Source organism: Streptopelia decaocto, assembly GCF_964273445.1.
Source record: "Streptopelia decaocto genome assembly, chromosome: 19".
Taxonomy (NCBI): Eukaryota; Metazoa; Chordata; class Aves; order Columbiformes; family Columbidae; genus Streptopelia; species Streptopelia decaocto.
Window position 1 is genome coordinate 145887 of NC_138674.1, and position 13426 is coordinate 159312.

Below are 13426 nucleotides of genomic sequence, written 5' to 3' on the forward strand. Positions count from 1 at the left end.
ATCTGCTGTAGTTTGCAGGTACTGTTACAGGCCTGCTGCAGCCCTGCAAAATAATAAAGTGCCCTTTTAAAAGGCTGTATTTGGTTATTACCCAGAGTGGGAAGCTGCTTCATGGCTTTACGAGGAATTGGCTGGCTTATATTTTTTCACGTACAGCCTGGGGTGGCCCCAAGGAGACTAGCACAAAATCCAAAATGTGTATTTTTATTCAGAAGTAATTTCCTTGAAAGAAGGTGTACAAACCCCAGGAAGAAACACACTGTCATCCTGCTTTTCTCCAGGTTTGCTGATGGACTCAAAGCCCAAAACTTGTGTCCAGTTTGGGCTCTTCCTATCGCCTCAAGGCCATGAGAGCCACGAGCTGGTAGCAGCCCCTTAGGTGGAAAGAGCGGTTGTAGAAAATCCACAGAAGTTGTAAGTTTTCGTTTCCTGGGAAAATCAGTTTAAAGAAAAGGGCTGATGGAAAAGCAGCTTCCAGGTGTCCCTGGGAAGAGAAAGAATCGGTCAGCTGCTGCCAAAGGGAGTGGCTTCAACTTTGAGCTTTTAGGTTTTCCTGGTTTCAGGAGGCAAAGGAAAAGACCATTTCCCCTTTAATCACAATTGAAACCGATGTGCCTATAGCACCAAAATCGATATGGTTGTCAATCCTTTAGTAATTAAAATACAACAGGAACATCCTGTGTGCTGGGAATAAATGTTTAAAATCACTGTAGGTGTCACTTACGTGGTGATCAGCTCTGTCAGTCATTGCCCTCTTCTGTAACACAAAAAGATAATTTGAGTGTTAATGGGGTACAGTATAAAACTTAAGGGGCAGCTTTGTTTTTCAGGTTTGTTTTCAAAAAGGGGTAAAACGTTTTAAAATGGGATGGGGAGAAAGCCCCAGGTGTGCAAAATGTAGCCCGGCTCAGTTTGGGCTCCTGCTTCGTGCTGCTTCAGCCTCCTGCTGGTTCCCTGGGGCAGCACGCCCGAACAACAGCAATCAGCTGTGGGATGGAAATGCTCTGCAGGAGGATGGGGGCTCGGAGCTCAGCTTTACTTCCCTTTACCTTTATTTTCCACTTTAAAATCCGCCGGGAGGAGATTGTCCTGCCGGTTCCCCAACACAAAGGCCAGGAAGGAGAGTATGAGAGCGTCGAGGATGCCAATGATGCAGAGGATGTAGGCCCAGCGCACAGTGCAGGCGCCCAGTGTGTATTTGTCTGTCTTGTCCCCGCACATGCGCTTCACCTCGCTGGAGTCCCAGCCGTCGGGGTAGATCAGGCAACCGATCATCAGCCCGGTAGCTGTGGAGAGAGGGAGGTGTTACTGCCCAGGGCAGTGGTGGAGTCACCATCCCTGGAGGGGTTGAACAGATGGGGATATGAGGTTCTCGGGGACACGGGTTAGTGCCAGGGGTGGGTTAATGGTTGCACTCAATGTTCTTGAGGGTCTCTTCCAACCAAAATGATTCTATGAGTACAGTGGCTGCAAACTGCCTGCTGAGCTGGTACTGGATGTAGAGGAGCATGGCACAGTTGCATCCAGCCACAACCACAATGTTACAAACAGATAAAATACTACAGACTGGCTAACTAGGCTTAGGCTCTCCCCATGCCCTGCAGTTGCCTGTCACACGTGGGCTCTGCTCGCTCACGCTGCTGCAGCTGGGGAGGAGCAGGATGCTGCACGCTGCTCCCACCGCTGCGTTGCCCAGGCAACATCTCCCCTGCCTCCGCACGCATCCCTGGCCATGCCACTCAGAAGAAATATTTCCTCCAAACAAAACTGGGATGGGTTTAGTGTGTGTGAGGTGGAGAACCTTGATAGTGCCCCAAGCTTAGCTGGATTTTGGCTTATGGTTTGCTAAAGCAGAGCTGCTGTCAGCAGCAGCTTTGCAAGGCAGATTAATTCTGCTTGTTCAGCTGCGCTGGTTCCAGCCCAGCCATGAGCCACCAGCTCCTCCCGCAGCTGCTCCCAGCGCCCGGCCCCGGCGCACACGGCGTCAGCGGCTGCGCCAGCCCGGCCGCGACGGCCTCGGCCTGTTGCCTGTGCAACAAACCCAGCACAGGCTGCTCAAGTGTCATCTTCTGCCAAGCAGCTCAGGGCCCAAAATCTCAGAAGTGTTTTTCTTTTGTTTCCCCACACAGAGAAATTGATCTATTTGCTGGACAAGAGGAGTGACCAGGCACAGGATGGAAAAGAGCCAAGCTCATCTTTAAGGCTTTGGGATGCGATCAATGAAGGCTCTTCATGTTCTCCACTGTCATCTTGGTGCAAAGCATGGAAGTAACTGCACTTTTATGTGGTTTTTCTCAGGTCTGAGGCCCTCCTGGGCTGCAGAGAGCCTTTCTCTCCATTAAGAAGTAGCTGGTTTCACCTGTATGTAATTACTCTTCCCTGTAGCTAACAAAGAGGAAGAGCACAGGAAAATGGGGTAAGCTGGTAATAAATCTCTTCGGCTGTGAAAATGCACCCTGGCACAGAGTAAAGGCCAGAAAATGGATCCTCCTGTCACCTGCCCCCTTTTTAAAATAACTCCCAGGAAAGCAGCAGTACCTGCATTGCCCGGGGGCAGCTCAAAAGCTCCCAAGAGCCTGAGTGATGCCAAGAAACTGGGCTGTCAGGATGATTTGGGTTTGTCCACCTGGCTAGAGCTGCCTGCGCTGTGTTTCTCTCCCCATCCAGTGCAAAAATGTACATAAAAGCTCCAAATACAACAGCAAAGCCTTTTGCTGCTCTGGCTCCCCGGGAGGCTGAGCTGCTACAAGCCTCTTATCTAAATCTTTGCTTGAGCTCGCTGCTTTAGCTGGGAGCTGGTGCAACCCCTACGCCATCCTCCCACAGGGGCTCCTGGGGCTGGCAGGGGCTGCAGCCGGTCCAGCATGAATGATTCAGGAGCAGCGAAGGGCTGGGTTGGGTTTCAGCTGGGGCCGCAAAGGCAGGAGCTGGGTTACCGGGTGTCTCGGGTGTCTGGCTGCATTGGGGGAGGGGTGGGGAAGGCTGGTGATCTACAGGGGTGAAGAGAGGGATGTGAGGACAGTAGGGAAGCGTTGGTGATGGCACGAAGTTCTACAGTCGGTCCCCTCCTCCCGCTCCCCCTCCCATGGTACGTCTTCCCCCAAGCTCAGGGATTTAACAGTTGCTGCAGAGGGTATTGTAGGTACAAAATAACCCAGCAAATGTTGTCACTGTCTCCCTGATTAATTCCTGCAGGAGCCCTAACACATCAGGGAGCCCTGGCCCTGCAGCCTTTGGTGCTCTGGCAGCGATGCTCTGAAGCCACGACCCCGCCGCACCGCGGGGCTGAGCAGGAGCGATGGCGCTGGGCGGCAGCCAGGGCAAAGCTGCCTCAGGAAAGCGGGGATGGGCATGGCTGCGCTGTTGGTGCCACGTGGTTTTGCAGCAGGAGCAGCAGCACATGGACGGGAGCATCGCCTACGTGCAATGAGTCTGCTGGGTCTCAGCTGCTTTGCTTATGCAAATTCCCCACTTGTAACCAGTAAGGGGGAGTAAATGGAGCACGGAAATTATGCTGGTGTCCCTTTCCTGGCCACCTCCCCGCCATGGCAGAGTCAGGGTGGGGACAGAGAAGGAAAAGCAGGTCTGGCTGGGCCATCAGCAGTCCCCAGCCCCCCATGCATCATCCCCAGCTTCGCTCACCTGCTGCCAGCTGCATCCAGGCACAGACTTTATAGACAGTGGCTGCATTGCAGAAGAAGAAAAGGCTGAAGCAGAGGATGGAGCCGATGATGAGGAAGGTGGAGATGCCTATGAAGAACATGGCAGTTTTGAAGGCGCTAGAGGGGATGGTGCCAAAGTCAAGGGGGCTGCCCTTGCAGATGAGCTCCCCAGTGAGCGCGTTTCCAATGCAGTAGGAGAAAAGGCCGAAGTATCCAGCCTGAGGTGTGTCGATGCTGTCGCCGATCCAGTATGGCTGGATGAAGGTCACCACCATCAGGATGGAGAAGCAGAGAGTGAAGAGGGCCCAGAGCACGCCCATGGCCCGCGCGTTCCTCACGTAGTTGGTGTGGTAGATCCGCGCCGCCTCCTGCGCCGGCAGCAGCTGGGGCATGGCCGGGGCACCGGCTCCGGCTCCGCTCCCCGGGCGCCCGGCGCCGCCCCGCCCGCCCGAGCGCGGCGGCAGGAGGCTCCGGCGGCGGCGGGCGCTGCGGCTGCACCGCCCCGGGGGGCGGCGGCGCGACCCACCCCCCCGCCACGAGCCGGGGAGGACCCGCGGGGAGCCGAGCGGCGCGGCGCGGGATGCGGCCTCGGGACGAGCTGTGCGTCCCCAGGGTGTGCCGTGCACCGCCGAGATGCACCCCTAGGGTGTGCCCTGTGTCCCCGGGATATGTGCCTGCGATGAGCCGCGTACCCCGGGATGTGCCCTTAGGGTGTGCCCCGTGCCCCTGGGGTGCTCCCTCGGGATGCGCCCTGTTGCTCCACCACGTGCCCTAGGATCCACCCTGGGATGCACCCTGTGCCCTGCTGTGCACCCGGGGATGCAGTTTGTGCATCGCTGTGTGCTCTGGGATGTGCCATGCACCCTCAGGATGTGTGTCAGGAAGTGTGTGTGCCCCAGGATGGGTCTTGCCCCCCAGGATGTGCCAGAGGATGTGCCATGATTCCCAGGATCCACCCGGCCTGTGCTGTGTGCTCCAGGATGTGTCCCAAATGCTGCGTCTCTCAGCTGCTCCCCTCTGCCCTCCCCACTGGTGTCACCAGGGTCTTCTCCACTGGAGGGGGGTGCACAGGGTGCTGCATTATTGTAGTGGGGGGCTGTGGGACCTTGGACCCCCCTGTCAGCTCAAGGGCTGGCTGGGGCTGCACACAGGGCAGGGAGAGGACTGTCCCCACAGCACCACTGCAGAAAGGGAAACGGCTCATCCTGCTGCCAGGACACCCCGGCGTGCCAGCCTGGGGCAGAGCTGAGTCTCTTCTGGCCCCCGTGTCCCGCTGCCGGAGGAGTGTGGTCAGCCCAGGGCCTGCCCTGACAGGCTGTGGGCACTTGGGACCTTTCTCCAGGAGCCACATCTGCCCTGCGTCCTGAGGGACCGCAGAGGCTCATCTCCTGCTCTGGGGTCCAGATGCCGTGTCCCAGTGTGACAGCCACCCCACAGCCAGTGCCAGCCCCAGTGCCACCCCTGCAGCCACCAAAGGTCAGGGCTGCCCGCGTGTTAACTGTTGCCAAGAGCAGCGAGGCCAATGCAGGTGCAAAAAGCCGTGCTGTTCTCAGGGCTGTTTTCCTTTCATCAGCTGCATCCCCCAAGCACTGAAACATTCAGAGCAAATACCTGGCAGGGTAGGGTGCGGTGATGGTCCCTGGGCTGGGCACCTCGGTGGGCTTTGGAGCACTGAGCAAGGCCAGCAGGACACTGGCAGGGGGAATGGGTTTGCTCCTCCCACACTTTGGACTTTCTGGAGCAGGTTTATTGGTATCTGTGATCATAATGCTCAAGTGATGGAAGATCCAGGGGTAAGCGCTTTCCCGCAAAGCAGAGTTCCTGCCACGGCACCGGACCTTGCTTTGCCCGTGAGCCCACCAGCAGCGCCCAGCAAGGCGGGCGTCTCAGAGAACCTCAGCTGCGTGGCTCCCTGCAGCCTGGGTGAGGGAGAGGAGAGAGGGCTGGAGTCCCCCCTGGGGGAAGCACAGCAGAGCCATTCCTTTGTGTTCACTTCAAAGGAGCTGCCAACGGGCAGGCTGGCATCTCTGTTGCAGGACAGCCACCCGGGGACAGGGCAAGACGTGCCCATTGTGGCACCATATGGCCATGTGGGCATCGCTGTTCTCCTGCCCTGGGCAGGGTGTTGTGGCGCTGCCCCAATGCCACGAGTTGGGGTGTGATAGGAGCAGCCACATCAGCTGACAGAGTCGCCTGCTATAAAGCACCTGCCGGCCCTGCAGCAGAGACAAGATCAAGCCCACCATGGCCAAGGCGACGGCCCTCTGCCTGCTTCTGGTCCTGCTGCTCCTGGCTCCAGCGCTGCCGGCGCCACACCAGCGAGGGCTCGTCTTCAACTTGGTAAGAGCGACGCTCGCCCCATCCTTGCCACAGCTGGGGGATGCCCCAAGCGCTACAATGGGGCATGTGGCACACTGAGGCATTGAAGAGACCCGTGCTGCTTTGGTGTCTGGCAGCAGCTGCAGCCACTGAGAACAAAACTTATTGCAGCTGGGGAAGCTGAGGCAGGTGGGGATGCTATGCTGGGTTTTCTAGGGTTGTGAGGGATCTCGGAGCCTGGGAAAGCAGCTGTATAAAGGAACAGGGAAGCCTGAAAGTGGATGTGACTGAAGCTCACAGCTGCCTGTGCCAGCCAGGACCCCCTCCTTGGTGAGCCTGTGGGGAATGGGGGGACACTTTCCCTGCAGTGCCTCAGCCCTACTCCCGTGAGCCAAGCAGAAAGCAGCACTTCAGCAGGTGGTATTTTGGGCCGAACTGAGGAAATCCTGCAGGGTGGGAGGCTCGGGCATGCTGGCGGTGTTTCTGAGCCCCAACTGAAAGACAGAGACAGCGTCCGACACCCACCCAAACCCACCAGGCCTGTGGCTGGGAGGATTAAGGGGCGGACAGAGAGGGACATGGTGCTCACGCCTTGCTTCGCGGTGCAGAGCACCGGGGAGCTGTGCCTGCAGAGCGCCCAGTGCAAGAGCGGCTGCTGCCACCGGCAGGATGGCCTGAGCCTGGCCCGTTGTGCACCGAAGGCAGCAGAGTCCCAGGATTGCTCCCCAAAGGTACGTTCTCCCCTGCTCCCAGGGGTGGCTGGGGACAGGGGCATGTCCCCTGCACTGCGCTGTGCCTTGGTTCCCTGCAGAGCATCTATGGGGTCTACTACCAGTGTCCTTGCGAGAGAGGCTTGACCTGTGACGTTGATAGGACCATCGTAGGCTCTATCACCAACAGTGACTTTGGCATCTGCACGGATCCCAATGAGTCCCGGTGAAGGATGAGACCCCCTGGTGCTGTCCTGCCTTTCCCCCTCCTCAGGGGTGCCCAGGTCTGCCCGTGCTGCCCTGGCCGCAGGCGCGTTGAGTAAAGAGCATCTGCTGAGCTGCAAAGTGGTGTCTTCACTCCATATATCCCCTCTGGCCTGGGACGGGAGGAGCAGGGCCAGAAGATCCCAGCAAAAGCTGCAGAGACATGATGGCCTTACCTACATGTGTGTGCATATCAATTGTATAATAACCTGGGCCAAGCCAGCAGTTGGGGGGCCACAGTGGGCAGAGGAGGATGTCCTGCAGGAAACTTTCTTTTCAGGACAAGGGTGACAAGCAGCTTGAGGTTCTGCATCAACACTGGGGACGTGGCTGGGAGGGTGGCACAGCCAGAGGGGTCTCCACCGTGGGTAAGGACATAGAGGCAGTGTGGGGACAGGGCTGGGGCTGCTCCAGGGACCTGCTGGCTCCTGCATCCCGGGCTCGGCAGAGCTGCAAAAGGCGAAAGTGCTGACCTGGATTTTTGTTTAAAACTTGTGGTAGGTGGAAAAATCCTTGAGGATCTTGTTCTTGTCGTGGTGGTCGTGGCAGGAGGCCACCAGGTCAATGTCTTCCTGGGTGTGGGATGGGACCGGGGACAGCAGCCCCCCTCCTGCTGCAGGCAGGCACCCCCAGGCAGAGCGAGGGGACATGGGGCAGGAAACGTGAGGAGGAGACCCTGGCCTCACCGTCCGCATGGGGTCCTCAGCCCAACACGCTGTTCCACACCAGCGAGGAGCACCCCAGAGAGGCCGGCACCACCGAGGACACAAACTGGGCATACTGGGAGCCCTGGCTGCCCAGGGCCAGCCTTGCCTTGGGCTTTGCATCCTTGGCGGGGGCAGGATGTGGCCAGTGCCTGGGCTCTGGGGCCAGCAGAGGGCAGTCACAACGAGCCCACAGCTGGGGACCCCCCAGCCCAGGGACAGCTCAGCCACGGGGGACAGGCCTGAAAGGCACCCAGCCCCACAGCCCTGACACCCCTTGAGCCCTGCTCTGGGGGTCACGTCCTCCTTGTAAGGGTGGTTCAGGGGGGGCAACTCCTGGTGTATATGATGGGGATTTTGTCATGTCCCCATTTTTGGGGTGTCCCTGTGTTGGCAAGAGGAGGATGGGGACACCAGAGACATGGGAAGGGGGTGGCCGTGCTGGTCGGGGGGGACACACATGAACAGGGGTCCCCCATTTTAGCCCTATATTTACTGGTGAAGTGGTGGCTTTATTTTGGCAGCTCTCAGCTGGTAAATATTGGCTTAAACCGAAAACCAGACGCCTGACTCATGGCATCTTAACAAACACAGGAAGGGGCCCCAGTGTGTGTGGGGTGCTGCCAGCCCCGGGGATGGGGGCTCCACACCAGGGTGGGGGCACCCCGAGTTGGGGGGGAGGGTAGTGAACTGGTCATCCTTGTGCAGGCAGATTTTACTGCAGTAAGATCCCTGGTGGGGGGTGCATCTCCCGTGTCCCCCCAGCTCTTTGGAGGGATGCACCCCCAGCCGGGGATCTTCCTTCACCCTGGCAGACGGAAGGGTGAAAACATTGGGGTGCCCCTTTGTCCCACCCAGCTTTGCACAGGGATCCCCCCCTGGCTAAAAAGCAACAAGGAGCAGTACTAGGCTGAAGGGGCATCGTGGGGGGGGCAGCCCCCCAGTCTCACCCCGTCACCAGGGCTGCACCCCACTTTACACCCCCATCCCTACCTCCAGTGTCCTCCCCCTTACATCGTGGGGGGTGCCCTGGAAAGTTTTCCCTCCTCCCATCCCTACACCCCCCCCCCCGCCCCCCCCCCGCCTGGGCTGTTTTTACCAGGAGGGTACAGGATGTTCTCGCACAGCCTCCCTCCCTCTCTCCAACCTCCCTCCTCCCTCTCTTCCCCCCCCTTTCCGCCAGCTCTCGGCCTTCACCTCTTCTCCTCTGCACTGCTTTAACCCTTCTTTTTTTTTTTCAAAACATTGCCTTTTCCTCTGCTTATTATTAAGCTCTTTTTTCTTTATAGAAAGATGTGGGTGAACCTCCTGGATTGACCACAGACACAGCCTGACTTCCCTCCCCCGTTTGCTGCAGGCTGGTGTCATGCAGGGTCAGGGGGTCTCATGGGGCTGGAGGGTGCGGGGGTGTATGTGTTTTGTGGGAGGCTTGTGCTGTGTGAACATGCCCAAGGGGCTGCCTAGAGGCGGCTGGGAACGTACGGGGCTGTTTGGGGGTGCCCCAGAGGTGTTTAGGGGTGCCCAGAGGCATCTGGGGCTGCCTGTCTGCTTTTGGAGATGGATTTTATTTTGCTCCCTCTTGGGGGTTACTCTTTCACCCCGGGTTTTGACCAGGGCATGGCCAAGCAGTGGCCCCTCTTGGGGTGTCCCTGGGCCAGGGCGGCTTTTGGCTGGAGGCGGCCTCTGTGTTTGCGAGGCAGGAGCAGCGGGGATGGAGCACGTCCCTGCAGGGTGTGGGACGCCCCAGCCAGCACTGTGGGCTCACAGAACCCCAGATCCCTGGGGAGGTGCCCCTGTCTGTCCCCACCACCCATGCTGATGTGGGGGCACCTCAACCTGCCCCCGCAGCCGTGAAATCCCCATGGCAGCTCCAAGCCAGGGGGCACAATGAAGTGCAGACTCCCCGCTGTGCACCCAGCTGCAGCCCCCGGAGATGCGGAGGCCTGATCTGAGACGCCCCGATGGATTTTTCCTAAGTCTGGGCTGATTTTGCGCCATGCTGGGGAGGCAGTTTAGGGATGGGGCTGGCGGGCAGCTGTCCTTCGAGCTCGCGCTGGAGGAAAAGGAACCTTTCTAGCAACAACAACAAAACAATTCATGAAAAGCTCTTGTTTGCCTCTTGCCAAAACCAGTTGTTGAAGATTTTTCCCGGCCTCTCTGGCTTTGCCTTTGCATGTGACAGAAGGAACAATGTCAGACGCTCTCCTGTTTTTCCACTCTCACATTTTTCCAAGGGTTGGAAGTGGGGAAGGACCCAGCAGGAGGGCAGGGACCAGCTCCCGGCAAACCACAGCCCTGGAGGCCCCAAAACACGATATGGGGTCCCTGTTCCCCCTGCATCCTCAGGGCTGGTCTTGGTGCTGGCAGCATGGCTGGGGTGGGGTCCCTTGAGGATGCTCCCCCAGCCCAGAGCAGCCAGGAAAGCACCCCAGGGCGGGGACTGCCCCACTCGGGGCGGTACTGGAGGCTGTGAGCAGGATGGGGGACACAGAGGTAGCCCTGGGTGACATCCAGGCACCTCAAGAACCCCTCCTGATGTTTTCCAGCAGGGCACAAGAGGGAAAAGTCCTCTGGCTGAATTATTTGTGCTACTGGAGGAATTAATTGGCGCAATATGGGGAGGTAGGGAGGGTGATGGAGGCTGAAGGGCTGTGTCGGTCCAGGGAGAGCCTGGGGCTGGACATTTTGCAGTGTGGAGGGAAGATCTGCCCCCAGCTGGGGTCCCCCTTTCTGGGTATTTTTAGTATTACATTCCCCAAGATGCTGGTTAGCTGGGCTGGGGGAGCAAGCCAACACTGGGGGTGGGAGGAAAATGCAGGGGCCGTGGGGAGGGGCCGTGTTGAGGGGCACGGGGGTTGACACCAGGATCCTGGGGAGAAGCGGGGGGGCGGTGCTGGTGCCTCCCCACCCAGCGGGGACCAAGCGCGGGCCCGGCTCTGCGGGTCGGCCCGGCAGCAGGGAGGGGGTTCCCGCCCGCGCGCCCGGGGCAGCGGCCGCCCCCCCCGCAGGCGAGGCCCGCGGAGCCCCCGCGCACACGCGCTCCCCGGCTGCTGAGTCAGGCTGTTCCCGGCGCTCCCGCGGCCGGGACATCGCGTCCCTGCGCCGGGCGCTGGCACCGCGCCCGCCCGGTGCTGCTGCGGGCAGGGCCCGGCCCGGCCGCCCCCCCGGCTGCCACCCGAGGGGCGGGCGGTGCTGCGGCTGGGAGCAAAGCCCCGGGAGCCGCAGGGGGGGGTCTTGGGGGGGATGCAACTGGAGCTCTGGTCTGGGTCATCCTTATGCGTGTCCCTGCCGGGTGCGGTGTCCCTGCTGTGGTGGGTGTCTCCCCACCCCGGGGCTCCCCAGGCACCCAACAAGCATTAGGACAAGCAGGGAGGGTCTCCCCTGGGTGATTTTTGGGTGCAGATCTTCCTGGCAGATGCATCCCCACTGCACAGCACAGCCTCGCGGCTGAGCATCCCCCAGGGTGCTGCACCCTCCACCCCTGCACACCTGCACCCCCCACCCTGACACCCCGTCCCGGCAGGGCTGGCGAGGAGCCCTGGCCGCCCCCGGCAGAGGCTGGTACAGTTCGTTACGTCCAGACCGGAATGTACTTTGTGTTAGAAGTGGCCCCGGGCCAGGACAGCAAAGCTGGACTTTATTTATCCTCCCTGTGCTCCGGTCCTGCTGCATCCTGCAGGGTTGGATCTCCAGCAGGGCTGGGGGAGCCCTGGACCCTGTGTGTCCCCCCGCACTCATCTCCAGCCGGGGACTGTGCGGGTTTTACCCAGGGGAGAAATAATCTGGGAAAATATTGGTGTCCGTTCAGCCGGTAAAAGCTGTCCTCGGTGCCGGGGGGAAGCGCTGCAGGGGAGATGGGGCCTGGGGACGGATCCAGCCCTGGCAAAGCCTCCGGCTGGAGATGCCCCCCCCCGCCTGCTCGCATGACGATTTTTGCAACAGGGGCCAGCATTCGGATCACAACCTGGCAATTTATGGGTTGCATACGCGTGGGGAAAGGGCCAGCCCTGGACACGCTGGAGGGAGCAGGGCAGGATCAGGATCAGGGCTGCGATGGAGCTGGGGCTGCTCTGGGGGTCCCCCTGTGTGCTGGGGTTGCCTCAACCCCTTTACCTGTAAAATTTCATTGCAGGAGCCATGAGGCAGAGCAAAGCACGAAGGGTGGCAGTCGGAGGAGCGGTTGCCCCGGGCTGGATCTGGTGTTCGCCGCTGGCCTGGTCTGTTGCTCATGGCCAGCATCCTACCCGTGGCCTCTCCGGTACGGAGATTTGGGGGGGGATTTAATGCAGAAAGCAGCTTGCTGGCTGCTTTGCACACGCTGGGTGATGCGGCCCCATGCTGAGTGGGTGGTCCTGCCCTGCTGCCCATCGCCGTGTCACTCCATGTCTCCCCATGTCCCCACGGTCTGTTCCTGCTGCTGGCACAGCTGCACCTATGGCCATCAGCGAGGACATGGTGTCCTCCTGTACTCTGCTGCCTGTTGTGCAACACCCAGCTGCACCTCCCGTAAACACCCAACTCCCCACAACCGCACTGCCGGGTCCCGCCACGCTGCACGGCCACCCTGGGTGACAAACCGGGCCCTTGGAGGGGTGGCCTTGGTGGGAGGGGTGAGACCATAGCATCACCAGTCTGCAAAAAGATGCTTTGCTCCCCAAAATGTGCAGTGAGAGAGTATCTGGGTACTGGGAGGAAAGACAGATTTGGTCCCCCAGGAGGGACATCTGCCCCGGGCCATTGATTGGCACCAGAGCCATTGATTTGTGCTGTCACACGCAGAAGGAAACCAGAAGAAAAACCATTTCCTCAGCTCTCCACACTCGAGAGATTGATGCAGCTTTCAGATGTGAAGCCGAGGTGGAAGGATGCCTCTCCTCACGCTCTCAGGGCAGATTAACGCAGTTATTTTTAGCAGAAGACAAGGATGAATAAAAATATCCAGTATTTTATGTTTTTTCTGTTTCAGGAATTGCCACTCTCACGTCACACAAGGTGCTTGAGGGCCGCTGCCAGGAAGGGCATCACTGACAGAGGGGGGCTTGGGGTTTTCCCCCCGGTTCCAGTGGGGGGTGAGGCTCTTCCCTGGACCCCACATCCTTTGGGGCGGGTGGTGGCCGTGCGGCGGGTGCCGGGTACACGCGCAGCCAGCTGGATGGCGAGGGGGACAAGCAGTGCCCCTGGCAGCTGCCCCGGAGTCGGACGGGATTATTTATGGAGCAGATACCCTCCCGGTTGTGTTACACCGATGAGAGGGACAGGGCAGACCGTGGCACTTAAGGTGAAGGGCGGTTTGGGCATCTCACCACGCAGAGCGAGCTGGAGGATCTGGCGCTGGTATCACAGCATTTGGAAAGTGTCTTAAAAAACCCAAACAAACAAAACTTCAGTGCTTTCTTTCCATCTATTTTTCTTTTATTATTATATGCAAACAAACAAATTTACCATTTTTGTGGTGAAAGAGCAAACCGGGCTGGAGGCCCCTGGGCCGCTGCCGTCAGCCCCATGGGACTTTTTTCAGGGACTGAGTGTTATCTAAGGGGCCTGCACAAAATTCAGCTGCGGGGTTTCCTGGTATTGGAAACACAATATTTCTTTGGTACGTGGAAATGTAAAGGGCTCAGAGACCAGGTTGGAAATGTTTAAAACCAAAATGCAAAGATTCACCTGGTTTATTTTAGAGAGGAAAAAATGAAATGTCACTAAAATAATTTTTTAAATAGATAAAGTGGGCTTTAATTTTAACTACAGATTCCAAGGGAGTGCCATC

At 58.9% G+C, this 13426-nt stretch overlaps 2 protein-coding genes and 1 long non-coding RNA gene across 3 annotated transcripts; 2 read left to right on the forward strand and 1 right to left on the reverse strand.

Annotated features, from left to right (window-relative positions):
* Positions 1-79: 79 nt before the first annotated feature.
* LHFPL5 (LHFPL tetraspan subfamily member 5) lies at positions 80-4226 on the reverse strand. Its single transcript, XM_082068919.1, has 4 exons — positions 3643-4226; positions 1050-1286; positions 725-757; positions 80-484 (listed from the first exon to the last, which is right to left on the reverse strand). The coding sequence occupies exons 1-3, from the start codon at positions 4052-4054 to the stop codon at positions 741-743; spliced, it is 666 nt and encodes a 221-aa protein (XP_081925045.1). The 5' UTR covers positions 4055-4226; the 3' UTR covers positions 80-484; positions 725-740.
* Positions 4227-5904: 1678 nt separating this feature from the next.
* On the forward strand, positions 5905-6982 carry CLPS (colipase). The gene is made up of 3 exons (XM_082069268.1): positions 5905-6002; positions 6590-6712; positions 6793-6982. Exons 1-3 carry the CDS (start codon positions 5907-5909, stop codon positions 6919-6921), a joined length of 348 nt encoding a protein of 115 aa, XP_081925394.1. The 5' UTR covers positions 5905-5906; the 3' UTR covers positions 6922-6982.
* A 4357-nt stretch (positions 6983-11339) lies between these two features.
* Positions 11340-12612, forward strand: LOC309448052. Its single transcript, XR_014185718.1, has 2 exons — positions 11340-11917; positions 12439-12612. It is a non-coding gene; the product is annotated as an uncharacterized lncRNA (long non-coding RNA).
* Positions 12613-13426: the final 814 nt, after the last annotated feature.